Source organism: Ambystoma mexicanum, chromosome 10, assembly GCF_040938575.1.
Source record: "Ambystoma mexicanum isolate Mex_15411 chromosome 10, UKY_AmexF1_1, whole genome shotgun sequence".
NCBI classification, from domain to species: Eukaryota; Metazoa; Chordata; class Amphibia; order Caudata; family Ambystomatidae; genus Ambystoma; species Ambystoma mexicanum.
In genome coordinates, this window is record NC_090932.1 from 112,193,344 (window position 1) to 112,217,445 (window position 24,102).

General features: G+C 46.7%; 1 protein-coding gene across 1 annotated transcript in view; it reads right to left on the minus strand.

Moving 5' to 3' along the window:
• DOCK5 (dedicator of cytokinesis 5) overlaps positions 1-24,102 on the minus strand; it is a 1,209,967-nt gene that overhangs the window by 789,320 nt on the left and 396,545 nt on the right. The window contains exons 9-11 of the mRNA XM_069617597.1: positions 19,172-19,253; positions 12,108-12,237; positions 8,363-8,435 (exon numbers count right to left, since the gene is read on the minus strand). Coding sequence (XP_069473698.1) covers positions 8,363-8,435; positions 12,108-12,237; positions 19,172-19,253 — 285 coding nt within the window. The remainder of the gene's footprint in view (positions 1-8,362; positions 8,436-12,107; positions 12,238-19,171; positions 19,254-24,102) is intronic.

Here is a 24,102-nt window from a genome sequence, read left to right on the forward strand (position 1 = left end):
TCTTGTCTTGGGACATACTGTGGTGAATTAAGGGAACTCCCAATCGCTCTATGCAAGTGGGCAAACTGCTAGGCACTCTGTATATTGCTTTCTCCCATGGAAAGACCATTACTGTGTAAACATGGAACTACAAGACCAAGCATCCATTGGGACACATGGCGAGTACCTACATACATCCATAAAACTGGCAGTCCATGGTAAAGGACACACATGGTGGATTAGGAAAGAAATCCCTGCGATTATGAGAGGAATAAACGCGGAGCCCAAAGCACCCTTTAGTGTTCAAGGAAGAACTAACATGAAAGCCCAAGAGTCCATGGATTCTCTAAACAAACAGCCAACTTTCAGATTCAGAGCCCAGGCAGCATACGATTCACTGGTGAACTGACAGGAACATTATTCCCACGCGTTGAACACTGTGAAGCTGCAAATCAGTAAGAGTATCAGCGAGATGCATTCTCTGAGCCAATCACAGAAACAAATTGGTTTTACTTACTTCCTGACCAATGCAAAAAGCCTAATGAGAATAACAGAAGGTGATTGAAATGTCAAACTAGAACCAACCAATCACAAGACATGACTCAAAATGCTCAAAGGGAGCCAGTCCAGAATTAGGTTTTAGAGTCACTTCAGGACTTTAAGACGAGTTAGGGAGCGCTGGAACAGGGTGAACCCTAGAACACACCAAGCTTGCTGAATCAAAGTCCCTGGATACATGGGATGCTATCGTGTGGGAACCATCCGTGGCACTACGGTGTGAATATCGGCTGCATGAAAAGGACCCTGAATAAGGAATGGGGAAATGTATATTATACATGAGACACCCAGGGTATGGTAGAGACCTAAATTGAACACTGAGAAACCCAATGTCCATGAGACCTCAAGTGAATGCTGCAAAGTTAAGGCGGAAAGCCTGAAACTGTGAGAGGCATGCTAAATGCAGGAACACCACTGAATGGCCCACACAGAGTAAACCCTAGAAAAAGACTTATGAGGAGAACCCGTGTTTTGTTGTGCTAAACTAGGCTTAGATATTCAAGAGTAGGGTTTGTGATTTTCTTTTGTTGGCCATTTCCTGGAACTTGTGTTGTAGCTTCTTGTGGTGGGAGGATAAGAACTTGTTTACAATGGGATTTGAGAACTGCTTTGCTGGCCACCTAATTGGACATTTGTTTTGTAGATTAGGGTGTCCCTGGAGGGACAAGGGCACTTAATAGGTTATATAAGGTGCGATTTGGATTGACATCTGGAACATATCCCCACCTTCTGTTATCCAATCCTTAACATGGTTTGCTGTAGAAACATCCTTATTATTTCTAGATACTTCCCACCATCCTATGGTGTTCAGTTCAACCACTTCCCCTTCAAGCACAGCTACTTGTGTAGAGTGTCATTTCTCAGCCTAACCACAATGTGATATCTTACCTTGCCTGAAATCGAAACAGATACTCAGTCCCCAGTCATCCTTATCTTCAAGAACCTTAACAGTCCCTGACATATCCTGTCATTGTCTCATTCTGTCACTGGTACCGTCAAAGGTCCTTTCTGTCCCCTAGCAATGGGTCCTCCCCTGTTACACAACCACTGGATGCCACACGGCCCCCGATGAGGTAAGGTTCCTCACTGGAGTCCAGGTAGGCTGCCCAATGGAATACAAACATATCATCACACACCAAGGTCCTGGACGCCTGAAATGTTAATGGCCTGCCCTACACTCCACAGATAAACTACAGGCAAAAGAATGGCAAAATAAAAAACAGGCTGCATCAGGCCTCAAAATGGCGAGGAGGTTAAAAAAAAAGGGGGCGGGAATATGGAAAAAAACACAAGCAGGCAATGCCTGGCCCCAAAATAACAAAGGAATTAGAAAGAGAAACAGTCAAGATAATAATGTGCACAATACACGGCCTCCTAATTTATTAATGAAGCGTTTACAGCCCAGAATCAAGGAGACGCATATGGGATGGCAGGAACATTTCTTAGGCTGACATACTGAGTAAGCCATGCACTTGGAAATGGACCATTAATCTCCTCCCTCTGCTCTTTGATGATTATTCTGTGACAGTCTCTTCCTCCCTCTCCAACACTGTTCCCAAACCATTGCAGATTTGCTTTTATTGGGCCTTATGATTTGTTACTATGTCTGCTGTTCATCACGTGTTCAGATCAGTGACAATTTAACTCCAGATTTTAAAAGGTAAAAGCTCTATAAGGTCCGGGGAAACATAAAACAGCTGGGGAGTTGTCAACTGTATTCTAAAGTAACACAGACAGGGTTGATGCCAGTATCTGATGATATACAAGGTCCAACTCTGGACACAAGACCACCCCCGATGTGTGACCAGCCCATTTTGCATGTCCCAGTCCTCCTCGCACCAGGGTCGGACTGCGCCATAAAATTGTCTCGCCCACCAATTAAAAAGTGTCCCACCGTTGCAAATGATTATTCATTCCTTTTGTGACACTGTTTGAATAGTACCCAAGGGGGAGTTTTTTTCTAAAATGTGATGCATTGGCCAAAAAAGTGGCCCACACCAGAATTTTGCGTTTTTGGTTCACCATGGGCCTATTGTCCGATAGGCCAATACAAGCCTGCCTCGCACTCAGAGAACATTATAATGCAAGACATGCAGGAATGAGGAAAGGGGGCCCTGCTAAGAGGGTTCCAAAAGCTCTCAGTTCAGGATAGGAGGTCACCTTCTCAAGGAAAAGCAAGGAATGAATTGTTAATCTTTCACTGGCTCACCTAGTGGTAGCTGTGGTCAAGTAGTAAAGGTCTCAGCGGGGCACTGTGGTGGACAGGAATATACACTAATCACATTATGTTGAACAGAGAAACGCCAATACAGAGGCCTTATGAAAATGGACTATAGTTTTTTTATAGAGTGCGGTCCAGGCTCTGTAAGGTGTCGAACCCCGAGGTAATGATAAACTGTGGGGGCCTACATAAAGCATTCTTGGAAGATCACAACACAAAATGACAGTCACGATGAGGGCCACAGAACGTAGAAATGTGTACATTCTATGCAGCCAAATTCTAGTCCAAAACAAGTCCATCAGAGTGCAGGTAAGAGTTGGCCACAATTGAGTTGACGATTTCAGGATACATATTTTATAATAGGTTATAGCTGAAGCAGTAGACCAGGGGGAAAGTAAGAGTTCCTGCCAAAAAGAAAGTTTAAATTCATTAGAGACTAACAAGTCTGTCTGCATCCAATGCTTTGACCACTGTTGACTCCTTATTACAAAATAGGTTTTCTCCACTCCAATGTATTTTCTCCCATGGATCAGTCACATACACCTACCTCAAAATGTGCCTACATTTACAAGGACTTCCAGATGTCTTGCTGTTGGAACATGATTCAACTTGAGAGGACAACAGGGTCTTTTAGCCTAGCACGGTAGGCTGGAGGCAATCCTAGGCTATAATCACAGACCTAGCTACATTAAACATTTGGCAGTCAGCCAATTATGGGCTGGCTACTGTAAGGGTGCAGAAGAAGGAAGCTGATGCAAAGGTGGAATGGTTTTGGCTGTAAGCCTTAATTTCTCGTATAGAAAAAGTCCTCACCTCACTAACACCATCTTCTAAGAGGGGTTTCCCTGCCTCAAAACAGATACTTAAGGGTCTGTCAGAAGGTCTGTTAAATAATTCTCCACCATGCCTACTTCTATCCCTCACACTACAACTAAAAGATAAACTAACAGAAAAGACTTTCTTCAGGAGAATGTCTCCCTTCTGCTTCTTGAACAGTGTCCAAACAACGCTCTATCACAATAGAAATGCCAGGGGGAATGACTCCCTTCCCCTGGCTTATGGGTTTCACCCAGTCTTTATGCAATTTCCCATCCAGGAGAATGGCTCCCTTCTCCAGGTGTAGGTTTACACAGTTTTCAATAAGACCAGGGGGAATGACTCCCTTCCCTTGGTGTCTCCAGTACAACTCTCAGCCCAGGACCAAGAGGATACCTCCATTCTTCCAGTATTACTTGGTACAGCTCACCACAAGGCCGGGGGGGGGGGGGGGGGGGGGTGACTCCCTTCCCCTGGCACCTTAGTTAAATGTTAAAGGTATTTGTACCGCGTCCGTTGGTCCCCAGGCGCTCTGGCCGATCTGCAAACGAGAAGGTGGGATGGGTTAGTAGGTGAAGCGGGAGTAGGATAGTGAGAGGAGTGGGATTCTGTTGGCAGCTTCATCTTGGTATACACCGGGTCCTGAGCTTTGGTGCAAGTATCGGATCGATGTCAGTCCTCGTGTGCTGTTGGTGCGGCTTATGGGTTGTTGCGATGTTGTGAACTGCGTGCAGGTTGTCACAACTTTGTCACAACTCTTAGTTCGGTACCAGGAGAAGGACTTCCTTATCCTGGTATTGCTTGGCACAGTTCTTTCTCACTTTTGGGGTTCTAGACACTTCTCTAGTGGCCAGTGGTTTCCTCGTTACCACTGGGTCAAGGAATATTTCCTCTGATGCTCTCTTCAGTGTCCGAGACTCTTCTATAGGCATCAGTGGGTTTTGTTGCTCGACTGTGATGAGGAATATTTCCTCCTAGTTCCAGATTATTCTCGCTCTGGCACGTTACCAGGACTTCCTGGGACCGGGGGAAAATTCGACAGCTCCGTGGGCTTCTCTCCTCTGCACGTGTGGCTTTCGCAGTGTCTTCCTGGCTTTGGGATTCAGTCTGCCTCAACTCAGCGGGCAGAGTACTTCAGCGTCATCTTGCCACTCTCCGCTTCTCCCCAGTGCCTGTCTGCGCTTGAATCGCCCGTGCTGGTGAATTCGGACGCCAGCTGCTTTCCCCAACAGGACCGACGACCGCTGTGCCTGCCACCGCTTTGCTGCTTTTTACAGCTGCGTTCGGCTCCGCGGCCTGGCTTGACACATCCGATAGGCCTTTGTTCCTTTTTATACATTGGATTCAGCTCCTCCCATATCCTAGTACTTTTGGTTTTAGGTTCTATGTTACAACAATGCATAGGTTTGCTTTCAATGTAGTGGTTCTGGAAGGCCAGGGAATGTCGGGAGTAACATTCAATGGGCTGTACACCAGGTGATAGTTCTTATCACCAGAGGGGGATTCCTCCCCTGGAAGGTCCTCCCGCATATTACCACACCTAGGGGGACTATTAGTTCGCTGTTGCACCACCCTAGTCTTACAGGGAGGGGCTCCCCCCCCCTTGGAGAAGTGACATCAATCACACTACCCACTCAAACATAGATTATTGCTGCTTCTAGTACCCGGTCTGCGTTTTTTCCACTGTAGCATGCTACTGTGTCTCAATGCATTGAGAAACGGTTAAAAGGTGGAATGTTAGAAAACTATAAAACAGCCAAAGTATGCATGTAAGCGCTTCATATTATCAGACGGCCTCAAGAACACATCAACTCTCAAAGGCAGGCAGAACAGGGGTTTTTATTGCTTAGTAATCAAATGGCTCTTTAAGGGCCGCCCCCTCTATGTATCAGGCGTCCTCAACCCAAGGCTCTATCCCTCCAATTCTACTCTCCTAGTAAGCTCTGCACCACTGCTATTAGCCCCACCACCTCTACACTACTAAAGCTCCCCCTACTAGTACTCCCCTTTGTGCTTTACTATTACTACCCTCTATACTCTACTACTACTCCCCTCCACTACTACTCTGCACTCCACTACTACCCCCCCTCTCCACTCCAGTACTACTCCCACCTCTATTCTTACTACCACCTTCTCTGCTCCTACCTACTACTACTCCCCTTGCTACTATACTACTACCGTCTCCGCTCTACTGCTCCCTCTACTAATGAAACCCACCTTCTCCTGTCACCCTTCTTTCACTCAACTTACCATACACGCCCTGCTCTATCAATCTCGCACTCTTGACGCACACTTACTGCCCAGTACCACTTTCTCTCATCAACTAATAACTCACCTTGCACAATCCCTTAGCATTCCCCTCCATGCTCTTCTCCTTCCACCATCTGGTCTCTTGGTCCACCTTCTGCCTACTTGACCTCATCCGAGTAGCCTATACCTTCCTGCAATTCCTTTTTTTCTTCCCTCTTCCACCTCCATTGGATACCTCCATCTGGTTCCCTGAGCCAACCACTGACGTTCCCCCTCCGCCACCCCCAGGGAGATGTTACAGGTGAGTGAATACATACAAGGGGTTTTAAGCCCTGCCCGTTTTCAATACGTGGGTTCACCAGGTCTGCGAATGGCAGCCCACTGTAACAACAAGCAGTCTATGTCCCAGTTCAAGTGCAGACTTTCCGGCGTGATAAAGATGCAGGATTGGAAACAGGACCGCTCTGCGGCCCTGGTACAGGTAACAAAATTATCCTATGGGGGAGTGCATTGCACCGCTGACTGAAGTGTTCCATGGTCTGTAGTTTGAGGTGCTGTTCGCATGCGCTCCTGTAGTTGCTACTGCAGTGAATGGGTCTTTCCACTGGCTGGAGTTCTGTTGCGGCTTCTTCTCCCAGGCGGTCCGTTTGATCGTTCTTCCACCGCCAGGTCTCCTGGAAGATGTAGCTCCTTAGGGAAAAGAGAAACAGACTGGCAAGGATCGTGCAGTCTTGGCATGGGGCAAGATAAGGTGCTACTTGTGTTGGGATGGAAATGAGTATTATCCCACCCCATACACACTTTAGAGCGAGACAAATCCCATGAATAGCGCGACGTGCTGGGGGTGCGGGGTGGGGGGAGGCCCGGGTTAAAGAAACTCTGCCCGATGCAATATCACTGGCATTATAGATGCATAGACATATTGCTTTATATAAAGAGACGCAATTCTTTAGTTATGGAAGACTTCTGCAGCCCTATATGGCTGCACGGTAATCAAAGGCCCGACAGAGAAAACAAACAGGCCTAAACTCTGAGGACAGAGGAACCCGTGCTGCTAATTCCCACAGCAACTTCCCCTTGTTCCCCGAGTGTTGCAATTATTTAGTATCACAATGAGGAATGCGCCCTGTAAGGCCGCGAGACAGCACCAGGCTCCTCGCCATGCCCATTCATCACGGCTGGGCCCACAGCAGACCTCCAAACCCCACCCAGCCCAGTCACGCCTTGAAACACTTGTGTATAGGTGCATTATAAATGCCATATTATATCAGGAGGCACAACGCCCGTCACTGGCCCCTTCCAAGAGTCTCTGCATTCCCCGATAAGTGAAGTGACCGCAGCTCGCCAGCTGTAAAACCATTGGTCATAAAGAACCCGAACATGCATGACCATGTCACCCCTGTCCATAAATGCCCCCTTTGTAGTACGAGGTACAGTGAGGGATAAATTGTAGATCAAAATGAAGGTGGAGGTTTTGGGTGCGATATCAACAAAGCACAGAATGTGTGGGTCAGCATGACTATTTCTTCCTCCCTTCTCCTTGGCAACAGTCCCCAAGCCTCCCAGGTGCATGCCACAGTGACGTAGTAGTAGGCTTAGTGTATCACAGCAGTTCTGATACTGTAACTTACGAGGAACCTGACCTTCACTCCTCAGGTAGATGAGCCCAGCTGACCCACGTGGGAACTGACAGATGGCGAAAATGTGAACCAATCTTAGCCCGGCATCCCCGATGGAGGAGGCCGATGTATACAGTCTCACCAATCAGTGATGCTAGTTTTAACTGTATATTGATGACGGTGTGCTGCCTTTTAAGCCCTGATTGCACTAAGTTAGACTACAATGTTCTCGAGCAGCAGAGTCCTTTGCTGATAACCTTGTATTCTGTACAATTAAAACCTTGTTATCCTGGCAAGTAATCTCTTGGCCTTTTTCCCTTGAGGGTTGTATTCATTCTGGCGTGAGCGTAAACAGGGTCTTGCCTTCACTTGGCAAGCACATAGAGAATTGATAGGAATTGGGGCCCTCCAAACTCCTACACCCAGCCTCTGGGGCAGGACTGGGTCTGGGAATGTCAATGCCCGTGGTAGGTCTCCCACGCCAGGCTCAGAGGGGTCCCCATACAGTCTTAACAGGGTCAGGTAGCTCACCCCGCCACAATATGAAACGCCCAATCAAAGGGCATGACTTTGTATTTGACAAGATTTAAATGAATGGGCCGCTCTCTAAACCACACATGCTTTCAGTTATTTTAATCCGCTCCTACTATTTTCAGACTATCGATACCAAACCAACAGAGATATGTGAATCATATGAAACTATATATATACATTCGAGCTCCATTAAAAGGTAGTTTCTGACTACATCCACGTGTTTTTTTGCTGGCAAGCAACCCATGACATTGCACTTCTGCCTTTATTATCCCTCATTTTGTTTGATCACCATTACAATGACATTTGTATGTCCCACACAAGCTTAAAGCTTTATAGTCACAGGATAGCAAACTTGTATTAAAATCAACCAAAAAGCCAGACTCACTGCTGAAATGGAATAAAGTGCTGTTTCTCCTCGTCGTCCACCTTGCCATGCACGATATCGGAAATGTCCATCACTGCAATCAGAAATAGATAACATGAGTCAAGGTTACTCAGTGTTGGGGAGTGTGACGGATGGTGTGCACTTTCAAGGCTGAGACTGGAAAGACAAGTTGTTAATTCAGTTCCCTCAGCTAACACACTCAGTAATGCATCAAAAAGGGCTAATGTCAGCATTATACTCCATCTAAAAACTTTACATTTGCTATGGTTTATGAAAATAAAGATAACAAACAGGTTAGGTTGTATAGTTTTCTTGTATTAGATTGCAGTTAATGACAAATGCCATTGGGCCAGATTTGAAATCTCATTCATTTTCCGGCTTCTTTTTCCTAAGGTGAATGCACTTCGTTTTCATGGGCAGTTAAGTTAATGCGCTATTAAGATACGCAACGGTCCTGTGAGCATTAGTATGTCCTCGTGATCAGGCTAGTGCTTTTGCAACAGTAGGAGTAGCTTCACCTTTACCCTATGGGTGCAGCAGAAGGATCCGTGAGTTAGCTGTAAGGATTCAGGTGATCCCACCCCATGCATGCATTACTTACTCTCTTGGGTTGTTGTAACCTTGCTGGATAGTTGTATTGGGCATGTTGAGCAAGTATGGCCAGAACTACATGGTGCAGTTTACAAGCCCTATTCTTGGGTTGACTATGTCTGGCTCCAGTAACCCTTCATTTGTGTACAAGAAGGTTGATGCAGTATTTAAATGCTAAAATGTAACGTAGTGTTGCTCCCTCTAGTACTGCTTTCCTGACAAACATCATTTGTGACAGATGTGGACTAGTCATCCCTTGTCCACAGAGGGGAGCCACTCCCTTTGAGGCTATAGAGGTGAGCTCAGCAAGACCCTCCCCAGGGGTCTGGGGAAGTGCGACCTCACTGGGAGCGACTCCCCTGTTGGGGACAAGTGCTCCCATTCTGGTACGGCACTCTCGGTCCAGAGTACATTGTCTGCCTACATGGAAATTGAAAAAACTTAGTTCTGTTTTGAGTCCACCAAACAGTAACATTTCTTCAATCTCTTTGGCTTTAGGTAATGTTGTATCTCGCCTGAAGCCCACAGCCAAAGAGGAACGACACACCCCTTTTGTTTCTGATGTACATAAACCCATGAGGAACTTTGAATCAGAGGGAGAATCCTACGCAGGGGGAGCCTCTGACGGGAGGACATCCTAGAGGGGCGCAGTCACGCTAAAACGCGAAGCCAGCGGTAGGGTGGCGAACAAGCAGATTGCTAGCAAGATGCCAGAAGGCTGCCATTCTGAGCAGCAAAGAGGCCAAAGCAACTAGAGAGACGGAGACAGTAAAGAGACCATATGGGTTGGTGGTGTGAACAGATGGAAGGCATGGTGGGCCTGGGGCACATTAACTGACGCTGAGCCAAGACTGCAGCAGAGAAGTCAATACCCGATTTCCACAGGATAAGTGCAACAACTGCCAAGCCGGGCAGAGTAAGGGAAGCGACCGCTCCCGAAGAGATAAAGCTGCCAAGAGGGAGCGAATGAGTGTAAACAAGGCTGGAGAAGCCAAGAGGGTTACAGGAGCCAGGAAAACCTGAAGGCTGGAAAAGGGAAGATGCCCAATGGAGGCCCAGCTAAAGCAAGCCTAGCTGAGGGGCAAAGGGCTTTGGAGAGCCCAGGAGAATCAGGAGACACTGACATTAAAGGCTGGGGAAGCCACATGAGTTGCAGGAGCCAGATAAACCCCAGAGGCCAGACGACACAAAGAAGCCGAGCTAAAGCAAGCCATCCGAAGGCTAAAGGGCTCTGGGGAGCCCAGCGGAACCAAGACATTAACACACAAGGCTAGAGCAGTCGCAAGGATTACGGGAGCCCAGAAAACCCGAACGGGCGGATGCCCTAGCGAGGCCCTGCTAAAGCAAGCCTGACAAAGGGCCAGAGGACTTTGGGGTGTCCTGGAACTATGAAACAAAGTGAACAGAACTGGGAGGAGAAAGAACAGGGCAGGGGGGGGTTCCAATTTTTAACAAGACAAGGACACCATCAAGCACTAAGCAATGGTGGTGAAATTGTGTTAAGCAAAACTTGTTTTTCCTGAGAAAAGGGAAACGTATGGAATCTGTGTAAAGACTTAAACTTGACATACAGAACATGCAGAGAGGCTGGGCACTATACTGCAACAAACTGATGAACTTTGTGTAAAGAAATACAGAATTTGAGGAACTTTTAAGCCTTATTCTTGGAAAAGAGGAACAAGTGTTGGGCCAGGCAGAAAGCAACAACGGAGGCCATTGCTGCGGCCTCCTTTTGTGTTACGTTTTCTTAAGTGGTAGGGCCAGTAATATTAGGGTTTGGACAAAGGACTCATTTCTTTTGTACTTGGATGGGCACCCTTACTTTTAGTTTGTTAGGCCTGGAACTTCCCTCATGGTGATTGGGGTACATAGGCATTTTATTTGTATTTTGAATAAACACCCTTAAACCATGGCATGACTTAGTACGACTCCACCTTCTGGTTCGCCACAATACCATGATGGGGCAAGTTTAAATAGAGAACCTAAGCCGAAACTCACAATGTGCATTTGTGATGTGGTGTTAAAATACGTGAGGATTTGGGTAGGGAGGGAGGCAGTTGGGGGAGGGTAGAGAGAAAACAGAGAGAAGAGCGCGAGAGATGCAGAAAGTGTGCAGAGGGGCGTGGCATGGCATGAATTTGACTGATACTTATTCTTGGAGCCCAGAAGTCATTTGACTGCTCCTATACACTGCTGGGGCCATTCCCATTTAACTTGGCACTAATGGGGCTGAATAGGCTGTAAGTTAGGCAATGCTAATCAAGATTAGCCATTATTTCTTTTTTTAAGGGTTTACGTTCAATTGCTGTAGTGATTCATCTCTTGTATATAAATAGCATAAATTGTAAAAAATAAACCACACTCTGATAAACATCACTAGATATAGCAAAGGGCTACCAGACCACTTTGCGGGGGAAAACAGCCAGCGACAGATACATTTAAGACATGAACTTCACAATTCTAGAAAAAGTATCCTCTAGGCAGAAAGTTTGCTAAATCCACGTACCAAGAACACAGTATCACACCACTGGTCACCCAAAGAAATGATCACCTTAGAAAACAGTACCCCAGAGAGCGGTGCTGCACACAGCCTTCAGATTGGGAAGATTCATTCGGTGAAGCTGGTAGTACTGCTGCTCGTCTCTGCATGGCTCCAAGAGTGATCGTGGCAACATTCGGGTTCTAAACTACTTATGACCTCATCAAACATTCCACTGTGATTTCCATAGTTGTGATGTCATGAGGCGGTGGGGGAGAACATTAACAGCCACAGGCCTTTGGCATTGTGGGGTGCATTCTGGCACAGTTTTGCATTTGGCTCATAATGTTCAAAGCACGTAACAAACGGATGCAATTTTAAATTCATCAGATGAAACACAAATGATCACTTTGGGACCACTTTTTGCATTCTGCTAATTAATGATAGGATATAGCGTAGGTTATTTATAACGTGCTTATACATTCCCAGAGGTTTTTAAGCGCGGACCCAGGGATCGAACCTGTGTTGCTCCGTGTCGTCTTGCTTCCAAGGTGAGCACGTTGGCCCCAAGCTATCCTCCGGAGACAATAAATATCAAAGGATGGGCCAAGAGAAACATTACTCTTAGTGCTTTCTTCGCCTCCCAGGAACCTGCCCCAGGGTTGTGCCTCCTACCTGCGACCCCAAACGGCCTCCGGAGGCCACTGGTGTGCTTCTTGCCCTCCTTCAGCTCCATGTGGCCCACTCTCACAATCTGACAGACCAGGCTGATTCTGGACCGGATCAAGTCAGGGCTGCTGAGGTCCTGGAAATGGAGAAACAAGAAATTAGATCTTTTGAGGATCCTGCTCGGTCGCGACGAGGAGCACGGGTCTTAGGTTCAGAATTGCTTCATTCATTTGTCAGACATAGAAAAGGACACATTTTAAAACGTAAACAGAATGGCGATAACGTTTTTCGGAAAATGTTGCCAGAGAAGGAAACAAACACAGGGAAATTAAGGGGTCTGTCTAAGATCCCAGAACTAGGGAAAGCATTGACTAACAAATCTTGTCTCTTCGTTGCACAGGTAAGTGACTGTCCTCCCACATTCCTGCGTGGAAAATACTGGCACCAGCAGATTACTCATACCTAGCCCAAACAAACCTTGTGATAGAGTGGTGAGCAAAGGGAGTCAATGGGCCCAAGGCTCTGCATCAAATGAGAATGGAGAGGCGTGAAGAACAGCCATCTGATGAGCTAGAATAGGTAAGAAGACTCCCCACACAAGGATCCTACTTTCCCATTCTCCAGGAAGCTTTCTATCCCGGATAAATGGATACACAAATGGCTGAATGCACACCTAGGCCCATGCTTAATGCAGGGCAGTAGTTGGCGTCGTCTTTTGTGTTGTGTGCATTCCCTATGCAGCTTCTACTTGGAAGCACCTGGTTACAATGCTCTGCTTCCTTGTTCATCAGTCAGAGCGGGCCCGTTACCGTCCAGCAGCTATAATGGGATTCAAAGTTGCCAGCTCACTCTGAAGTCATGGAGGAGGGCCTGGGGAGGCACCTTATGAATTTACCAAAGGATGCCGCTGGCCACAATTGAGGGCAGTGGCATTGAAAGGGCATTAACATTGTTAGAGATTGGTTTACCCAGGGGGGTGCAGGGACCTAGAGCACCAGTGTACTCTCCTACCCTGGGGAGGACCCATGTCAGTGACATGTATGCAAGCCAATAGTAAGTGAGCTTTTTGACAGGTCTCTGAATGGTTGACATTTGGAGCTGGGAAGAATTGCCACAGGCGGTGGCTTCAGAATCCAAAGGAAGCTAGAGAGCTCTGGTAAGGAGAGCACATATATATATATATCGCAGGGCTAGGCCTTTTTACACCAGTAAAACTTGAAGGGCTCCTTTCCCAAGAGAGAGCCCCCAACACAGACAAAGACCGACATCTTTCATGTAAGGCTTATTGACAGCCAGGAAGACCTTTCAAGAGGGAAAATCCTCCAGGAATACCCAGGTCATAGCCCCTGGCAAGCTCTGGTACCAGTCATCAGTGAGTTGGCATTGCATGCCTTCAGTACTTAAAGAGGACTGGGAAGGGATAAAGGCGAGGTGTGGTGTTTGTCAGGATCCTTGGCGGGTTTTAACCTTCCATACTTGATGTCCCTCACCACATTTTTATTTTATAGACTATTTCAGCACTTGCATGTAAGTCTCAGCAGACTATCGGATTACAGCCTGGCAATCCGTGAAGCTAGTTGGGCAGGGAGTCTAGCAACTTGCCCTTGGCACACTGCCTCTTAGAAACATCATACTCCAGTGTGCTTGGGCAGGTGGCACGCTATAAATGTAGCACCGATGTTGAAGCAATACATTGGTGATTACTTTTCCAGTGTGCCTCACCAGGTACCCAGTTGTGGATGCTACATCAGAGTGTCTTCTAGTGGGCCTCTGCTGGCACACCTTTCAAAATGCAGAGTCCCCAGATTGAGCACTATGCAGGGTGAGCGTCAGGAGAATTTCTCCTGGTCTATGCTCGAGGAAGATGGCATAACATAGCGATAATCCTGCCATCCCTCCCAGGTGTGTCCTAGCAAGGACTCTGCTATGCAGGGTGAGCGGCAGGAGAATTGCTCCAGGAAGGTGGCATGACAGAGCGATAATCCTGCCATCCCTCCCAGGTGTGTCCTAGCAAGGACTCTACTATGCAGGGTGAGCAGCAGGAGAATTGCTCCTGGGCAATGCTCGAGGAAGATGACATAGCGATAATCTGCCAACCCTCCCAGGTGTGTCCTTGCAAGGACTATGCGGGCACCGGACACGTAGCAACTACAGCTGTTTGACTGGAAATGTGTGAATGGGCCCAGCATAATCTCCAATGTTAGGCTCTGTCCAAACGCTGTAGAGGTCTGGTTGCCCTTTTAAAATATATGCATCTTTTTAATTGTATGTAATGAAGAACATAAGTCCTATGCAAAATACAGGCAGACTGGTCAATTTTCCGATCATTTTAATTCTATACGCGCTTGGAGTTCCTGATGCCCAGTGACTTCATTATGCCCCATGACCCCGCCTTTAAAAACGGTCCCTTCATGTCTCCCCTGAATTTATGGGATTTCCCAGCAGCTACAGCAGAGTGTGTGATTGCGCTGCAGGAGTAGAACACACCTATCTGTGCGCTTCCAGATTGCTGATCTGCAGTGTCGGAAAGACCCACACATTCCTCACTTACTAATGGACTGTAGTGATACCTGAGCTTGCGCATTTATTGTGTTGTAGAGGATCTGAATTGTGTTCAACTTACTTTGCACAACTTAATATAGATCATCTTTCTGTTTCTTGCAGTTGTTAATGAAGCCGCCGGATTACTTATTCTGATTTCAGCATTTTGTTCTCTCATGTGCAGCCTATAGGTAGTGCTAGGGCTACTTACCATCCCCTGTGTACCTACGGTCGGTGGAGGCACACCAGTTATGCACAGCTCAGGTCTTGCAATTGGGCTCTTCTCTTTGCCGCAGTTTTTTCCCTTTGCTCCCAATGCTTAGGTGCTCATGCAATTATGTGTGCCCCTCTCCTGTTTTCATGTCAGGTTAGTGCGGACATGTGTGAAGAATCCAGAGTATTTGTCCCTTCTCCCCACAGGGGAGCCACCCCGATAGAGGCTAGTCATGGTGAGCCTGCTAGCAAGACCCTCTCTAGGGGTTGGGCAAGCAAGACCTCACTGTGAGTGACTCCCACTTTGGAGACAAGGGTTTCATGGGGCCGGGTGAGAAACCCAGTGCAATCTCTACACTCGGCCTGTGTGGAACCATAGAAGTGGTAAAGGTTATAAAGCCTTTGGATTGGACCACCACCACTCCGGAAGACTTAACCTCTTTTAATCAGAAGCCCGGTAAGTCCTCACCTGGAAGAGGAGACTCCCTGATGCAGAGGGGAGCAGCAGGGGAGGAGACATGCTGAGCGAATGCCGCCTGCGTGGAGCTCGGAGCCGGCAAAATGTCACCTAATTTAGGACTGCCGGGAGCAGAAGCTCTGCAGCCCCTTTACTGCGAACTACGAGTGAGAACGCAGTGTATCGGCAAGGCCAGCAGAGGGCCACCACAACGAGAAGCAATCAAGCAGCAGGCGGAGATAAACGCTGTTGACACAGGCATCACCGCCAGGCAGAAGCTCCGCAAGAAAGCAGGTACAGGGCCGCCAAGGAAGAATGGATGCAAGCTGGTTGCTTGTTATGAGAGGGGAAACCAACCCCAAACCCTTTACCGCAATGCAGCCCGGGAAGAGACTAAATTTCAACTGGAGAGTCATGAGTGAAAACAATAAATTCAGAGTGTGGAATGTACAGAGAAACAGATAGCTAAGTCCCAAGAGGAGAAAGGGCCAATCTCAGATAGAAAACAATGAGAAGTCCAGGGGCTGAAGAGGCTGCGCATAGTTTACAACAGAACCAAGGCTGTCCTGAATAAGGAACCGCCTGCCAAAAAAGGATTCACTAGAGCTACAGCAAAGTCCTATGGGTGTTTGACTTGTATCCTTTGGTTCAGGCCGGTTGCTGCAGAAACCTACTGTCGGCAGATGACCCTGTATGTTTCTCTTCAGAGAGGCCCTAAGCAAGAAATTAGGGATGAGTTGGCCATGGTAACTTCTTTTCTTTTATGGGTTTGACAGTGTTGGTCATGCAAATTGACTTCCCTCCAGGAAAGGAAGAAACTGTGACTCAAAGAGTGTGGCTCCAGAGCCATAAATAACTAACCAGTAAAGGGGGTTAGTCCTGAAGAGTAGAAGACCTGTTCTGTTACTGTACTTTTGTGTAGCACCTTATATACCATTGGTATAATCTCAAAGAGCTGTGGGTTGAACGCCCTGAGGGACCATAGTCCAGGTCAGTGGAGAGCTTAGGGTTACTACCCTAAGTCAGCATATGTGCAGCCAGTGCGGTTTGCACGGTGTGTAGCTGCAGTCTAATGCTAGGCGTGGTCGTTGTGTGAGGTCCTTACAATGTGTGCAGCAAGGCCATTGATCTCGGAGTCTGCATTCTGGCAGTGGTGAAGCTTGTGTATAGGATTGTGTGTGCAGCTAGGCCGAGTTGATTGTGGGGTATAGCTGCATTCTATTGTTTGTTGGTGTAGAGGAGAGAGGGAGTATATCGGTATGTGTGAGTGTCCGTGCGGATTGGTGGGAGACCTATGTTCCCGATTTCCTTAAGTGAGCGCTGGGCTGACCGTATCTATTTTAATAGTTCGGATCATTTTTCTCAGAGAGAAATTCTCTGTCCAGTGCAAAGTTTGTTCTGAATTACCAGGCCTGAGGTTGTCTTTCCCTACTTGGCAGTGTCATCAGTGTTGAGTTGCCCTATTCCTAGATAAGATTGCCTCTTATCTTCAAACCGGTTTAAGCCCTCAGTAGTTAAGAGTCAATACAGGGACTCCATTCTCTTCACACTCTCCTGTTCTATGCTCACATAATACTGGCAATGTTATTTAACCCTTATCCTCCACGAAATCCCTGTGAGGAATCTCAAACTTCAAAACCAACAAATCAAGACCATAAGTCTTCCCTGTAACCTTATGTCACAGACGTAAGTTTGAGGACTGTCATATAGGATGGGCAAAACTGTTTTATTTACTTCCAGATTGCATAGGTGGGGCAAAACCCATATTACTAACAAAAGGAACTTCATATTAAACCAAAGTAAGCTGGATTGTAAAGATTGGGGAAAAAACTAGACTTATCATTAAGAGTAAAAAACACAAATGTCTGTTCTTTCAACTTTTTTAAATACATTTTCAGGCCAACTAAATGCTATAGAGTATGTATTTAAATCGCTTCTATGTAAAAAAGGAACGCTTGAGTGCCCATCAGAATCCTGAAGAAAGATGCTGTGAAAGGGGGGTTTCAGCTTCCCAGAAGTACAGCGATCCAACATGGCCTACTCTTTAAGAGGACTCGGCTCAATTAAGGTTTAAAAACAAACCCAATTTGGCTGAATATTGAAAGCCAGACGGACTCCTACCTTTCTTGCAGGATTAATTTTGATGGGCTGAAGCAGTCCTGCACCCCACGCACTCCCACCAGAACGCATCTAGTGAGGGCTTGAGGACACACGGATACGAATATCCATTTATTTCGATATTCATCTATTTCCAGTTTTTCAGATGTGCAGCACCCCTTTCTTTGGAGGCAATGGGACGTGAGAGGAGGGGGAAACGAAGCAGTCATCCAGAAAGTGATCCTGGTTATGGATGAGTAACAAAGGTCTAGACTACCTAAGGCCTCTTTCTGGAGAAATGAAGAACTAGAAAATTTGGTCTACAGAGAATTCCTCAGTTGCAGTCTTGTATGCTGGGGACGATATAGATGACGTTGCAGTGTCAAAAGAATCAATTACGCATTCCAGGCGAGGCCGGCAATCCAGAACGGGTCTTAATTGTCTGGCCAGTAACATGGAGTGCATTTACACCAGGTAGCCTCCCAACGGTTATTAGTCCGAGAACAAGGGTGAGAGTTGGGTTTCGAAAAGTTGGGGTGAGTTTGTAAAGAGTCCAGGAAATACTCAAAACCTTTGGATCTGCTGGCTAAGCTTAAACCTGCTTCACACTTGGAAGTAACCAAACCACTTACAAAGTTTCCTCCGATCCGGGGCATACCTCCTCCACCTCTGCGTAATACAAGGAAGTGTCAAGAGAACAACAAGGACAGGGCAGACATTGTGGGACAAAAAAGAAAATCACACTATCCAGCAGACAGTTTGACATTAGATGCGTTGTAATGTGCTAGATATGAAAGGGGATTGGCATGTTCAATACTTGCCACAAAGAACAATGTATATTAACTATGCTGGACACCTGCCAGAGGGCTTGGATATGAACTGGTAACATCAGACTTGTGCTGGGCCAGCCGGAAACCCGATGGTTGTAGCAGCAAGGTGACTAGTTACTCCACTTTTAGGATTAAATGCTGATGGCTTTTGGGACAGGATTCTGCCCACAGACTCGGATGTTTTGAGCCATTACTGAGATTACATACACCGATGGTGTGGTGGTGTTATCAGACATAGTCTGGAGCAGCAAAACATACAAACGAACCTAAAACGCCAGAAAGCAGGCCAAAACTCCATTTGTGACTACATCATCTAAACAGCCAAAGAGGAGTTAGGCTACCCAAGAAACATTTGCATGACAAATATCAAGAAACAGACCACTTTGAGGGATTGATGCACTTAATTGTACAATAGTCCCCCGCCTATCAATGTGTCTCGTCTTACTTTTTATCGGGTGTTTTGTCGAATTTTTAAAACGCTGACATATGGAATGCTTATTTCATAGACTTCGAGTTGAAAAGTTGGGGACAAAAAATGCGTTGGGTACTTTCATTTACTGATGTTGTACAACTCCTGCTCTTTCATATATCTACAATTGTTTATAGCGTTTTTTTTTTATCTGTGGGTTTTATGGTTTAAATAAACCTGGCGTGCATGTTCACTCGTGTCTATAGCGAACACACCTGTAAAAAAAGAAAACTGAGCAGTGTGTGTGGAATGTATAGAAAATTCAACAACAGCATGCAACATGCAACGTCCCCGCTTGCTCAGCAAAGCCATGGCCTCGTACGGCAAGCAGAAGGCGGAAGTAAACGAAGGTCGCATAGCAGGACAGCTCTACTCTGCCAGGAGGGTAAAGGTCACACACTGTCCGCGTGCTCGTTTCCGAGCGAGCACGCATGCGCACATTTTTCAGCCAAAAATAAATTACCGTGAAAACTGCATGTAGGTTGTTGAGTTTCTCGATTTCCTTTGGCATCCCCGTGCTGCCCCAGCGTACCAGGTAGTTTTCACTGAAAGAGAACGAGAGAGGTATGAACGGCACAGCTGAAAGGTGGCGAGAAATACAGAGGACATGGGGGGTGGATGTTGAATGAGGGGCTGGAGGAGTGTGTGTGTATGTATGTATGTATGTATATATCTCCCAAAGGCCAGGTTAAATCTTCAGAGCACCACCCTGCTATAAGCAAGCCTGCTGTATTTTCCAAGTGACCTTAGCTCACCTAGGGTAGTCGAGGCTGAGCATCTAGGCTGCACTTCTAGGGTGCGAGAAGGTTACAGATCTGTACGCAGTTTATCTAAAGTTGGGCGCGTAGGTACGAACATGTATCTAAATTTGATAGTATTACTTAAAGTCTCACTTGAGGTGATGAAGCAGTCTCCTAGGCCAGTGGTCGAAGTGTACGAAAAGAAGTATTGGAACTATGTTCCCTGCTGGCCTGCCCCTGCTCCCAACAAACCCCATCGCCAACACCCCCTCCTCCCACAAGAAATCCAAACCCCCAAACAAACACCTGCTATTTAAGGGAATGTTCAATGCAGTGCACTGAAGTGAAAGTTTCAACGTCTTCCTACACATTTATTATAAAACTAAACCATTCCGGAACGGTTTCTTTTTAAAATAAAAAGTACAGGAACATTAAACAAAAATCTCAAAGTAAAGGAGCACCACTGCAGCCCACTTTGACCACTGTCTTATGTGCAGTTTAGTGTGTGACTGGAAAAGTTTAGCCCGACCGGGGCTAAAATGTTCAAAGTTTTAGCCTGGTGGCTCTTGCCAAGTTTCAGGGCCAATTTTCCCCCAACCACAACTGTTATTTCCAATAGAGGAATAAAGCTCGTTTCATACTGGCTGTGCGGGCCCCTGGCCCCGGTGCTGCCTCAGTGCTAACCATAGACCAATGTTTGGCTAAGAGAATCTCAGTCAGCGAGTGTTGGCTCTTTCCGGCAAGTTTCATCAATTGGCAGTCTGCCGGATGCATCCAGTTATTGGAGGGCAAATGCTTTGGGTTCTGGGCATTTCACTGGTAGTTCCAGCTAGCTTGAAAACCCCCAACACAGCAGGACGTTGGTTGGCCACGAAAGAAGGTTGAATAAAGCAAGAAAATAAGCTGCCGCTGGGGAGCGATAAGGCTTGTCCAGTCCAGAGTGAACTACAGTTCCGGTGATGATTGGTTCAAGTGGGATCCAGTGTCGGCAGCAGGTACGCAAAGTACCTTGCCCAGTTGCCAAAGTTCTTTGTAATACCCAACACTTCGCAGTTTTACTCCTCATGCGTAGTAATCCTCTTCCACTTGGTTTGTCCAGATACTGGCGTTCTCTTGAATTTATCCTCAACTCATTGTCTCGCTTTCGATGCCAGGTTGCACATTTGCTCTCTTCGCCGTGTCCCCGCCTCCGTGTCTCCGTTTCTGTGCATGCGTAGAGAGGTCAGGCAATCATTCGAGCAGGTACTGTGGTTGGTCCCACCGAGTGGAGGGAACAGGTCACTGATGCAGGGTCTTTCGTCTGGTTCAGTGTACCTAGTGTCTGCAGACACCAGCAGAGCTTCACTGTTCCGGCCGGTCATGAACGGGCTGTAAATCCTGCAGAGCTTCAATGCACTCCTTCCGTCGATGTGACCAGTTTGTTCGATTCTGGGATGTGTTCTGAAGCACAAAGGGACTGTGAAGACCGTCCCACAGTATGGGGCATTTGGGACGGAGTGTGGGCACCCAGCCACCAATCCTAGGGATGAATCCATTCAGATCACAGAGGGCTGTCCCCATTTAAAACTTTGCAGGTCTTTTCTCGGGCTCTGGGTTTTGATGTGCATTCCCACTGGAATCTTTGGCTCCCTTTTCCCACTAATTGTATCCGGGTAGATTTTGAGCTAATACAGAAACAGGGGTCCCTCAGGAAATGCCTCTATGAGGCTGCATCAGTGCCATCAGTTTTGCCCTTGCACAGGTGGCTGGTTTCACGCTTAGCTGTCAACAATCATGTCAGGCGAGGAAAGACCTTGCGTGCCTTCGTGCATTTCACCTTCACACAGGTGTATCTTCTCCTCCAATTGTAGGCAGCTCTCTCTATTCATGCCCCTACTTCTGCCTGCCCACATTTTCCAACTACCTGCAGTCATCAAGCTCTGCCTGTGTTTTTCCTCTCAGCAACCCAGGTATATCAGTAACATGACCATGTCCGTAACATGTCCATGACAGCCAATGGAAATGTCATTTCTAATCAGGCCATGTCAGCTGCTTGCATGCCATTAACACAAACATTCGATAGCCCATGGCCATGCTAGATTTCAGCTATATCGGTCCATGGCCATGTTGGCTCATTTCGGTAACTAAACAACCAGGTCAACCCATGGTGACATCACCCCATGGCAATGTAGAGGCACAAGTGTGTCAGCCAATGGCTTCCTGCACACATATCCACCTCTCCGTGATTAATTAATAACATCACCTCTGTCTCCCTGCCTTTGCAGCTCTAAACATGAAAATGTGAGAATGGTAGCCCTTCTTCTGCTAAACTCTCCACAGCCTGCATTACTCACTGGAATAGTTCTGCAGAAAGTCCCAAATGAGAAATCACCAACTCTCCCAACATCAGCATTACAGGATCTAAAGACGCAGTGCAGTTTACTTAGCCAAAGTCCTCCTCAATGCCAACAAGAAGACAAGAAGATGACCTTCAAAGAGCGGCCTTCCCGTTCCAGAATAAAACGTGCAACGACATTCTTGCTGCTTCTATGGGTTTTAGCGTTGGGTTCTTGTTTCCTAGTGCCCGCAACGCGTGAAGCTTTGCTAATAATAATACCGGCTTGATTTCCGCTGCCAGTACAGGAAGCTCTGCTCCCAGAGGAACCGCCATCATGCACTACAAGGGTTGGATTTCTGCTGCACCACGTGGACACTGCATTGTCGCAAGGCTTCAACGTTGAGAGCACCTCAAGGACACTGCCCTGGGTATTTTTAGCGCACTTCATTCCCAGCCCTAGAGATAAGGGGTGTACCGGCCACTATTACGCCCTAAAAATAAGTAAATACTCCTAAAAGATAAAAATAGGAAGTAGAAATACTCCCAAGAAGAAATGGGAAACAGACACAGACGCCTTGCACCCGTGCTTTTACCCACACAGCTCCATGGATGTGTTTGAGCCAGCAGTGCACATATCACCACAGGAAGAAACTACTATTATTACTGCCTGATTGGAAGGAGTAAACCTTTATCTTTTAATGTGTATGGATAACTAGGTACAAAGGAAACATTATTACAAACACATTTCCGTTTTGCAGTTAAATCTTTTTTACTTGCATTTATAAAATAATCCCATTGGGAATTGGACTGACATTTTCACTCCCTACAGACTTATTTTACTTCCATCTCTAAAAAAGGAGTAAAATTCTACCACTTCAACATCTTATCTGGAGCACTGTTCATTCCTATAATCAAACCGAAAAGGACATGAATTGCAGCGGATGTTGGGGGAGGGGAAATTTGATTTGAAGGCATCATGCTGTCTACAGAGTATGTGTTTTGCACAGTGTGTTGGGCTACAAACATACCAACTTCAAACCCCTAGAAACACAATTACAGGTCAAAGGGTGCGCCAGGCCAATGCTGCCTTCTCATCTCCTGCCTGCTCACGATACAGACCGCTCAGGGTCCGTCACTACCAAAAGAGGTGCACTACTCCATGCTTGGTATATGGGAAGATCAGGAAGTGCCTCCTTTTGAGACCTACTACCCGCCGGGGGAGCACCATGGCAACGAGTATGCTTCGTTCACAGTCCCACCAGCGTTTAAGAAAACGATCAAAGCCTGGCTCTTCGACTACTAATCCTAATCAAGCTTGCCGGGCTCTCTAACTTACGGAATCAGTATGTACTGTAAGTAGCCCAATTCCAAGACTGCTTCATTTCATTATCAAGTTGATACCCAAGGTATGTATGTAACCAGAACGGATGATTGTAAGTATTCTCTAAATATTAAGTTTAAACCGATGTATGCATGTAACCTTTTCCCTATGATTATAACCAGTGAAGATTTCTAAGTAACCAACGCCGTGATATCCTTGGGTTTGGGCGCATAACAAATGCAATAAATGAACCATGAAACTTGCCTGCAATTTAATGCAATGCCAGCTTCACAGGACGACTGGCAAGACCAGCAACACATCCCAAAGGGCTAAACATTACATTGCCCACATCATTTCCTGCCTGCTTTGTTCGGGCCACATTGCTGCAATCACAATAGGATTACAGAGGAACCAAATCAAATAAAGCTCTCCCTTCAAAGCACCAGCTAGTAATTCAAGGCATTGCAGGGGAGTGGGCCCAGATGCCTCGCCAAAGTCTCTGCACAATTACAATATGATCAGGTGCTACGACTAGACGTCCAATCCTAATGACTAGCAGATTCATGTAAGCACTCACTCCGCATGCACCATGCCCAACTCTCTGCAACCCTCTCCCCTTTCACCTAAGGCTCAAAGAAGAGCTCTGGGGTGCCGCACTCAGCTATACTCCAACTGCTCATTGCCGCTACACACCCCAATCCACTGCTGCACTTCAGTTTAAGGTACTAGGCGATATGCTTTCGCGACTCCAGATCATGTACAAGTCAGCAGATGGCCGTAAACGAGGCTCAACATACAGATCCCATCAGCATGCTGGTAAGGTCACTCCAGTGGGCACCGGCCTTGAACAAAACTATGTTAAATGAAGGTTGCGTCACTCCAAACAAACAGAACAGCCCCTTCCACCTATCAAGAGACTTCGAGCAATCTATTCTTCTCATCATGCACAGGGCTCGGATCCTTTTCCAGTAAAGGGTTTACATTTCTAGATCTCCTTTGCGCTTCGAGCCAGAGAA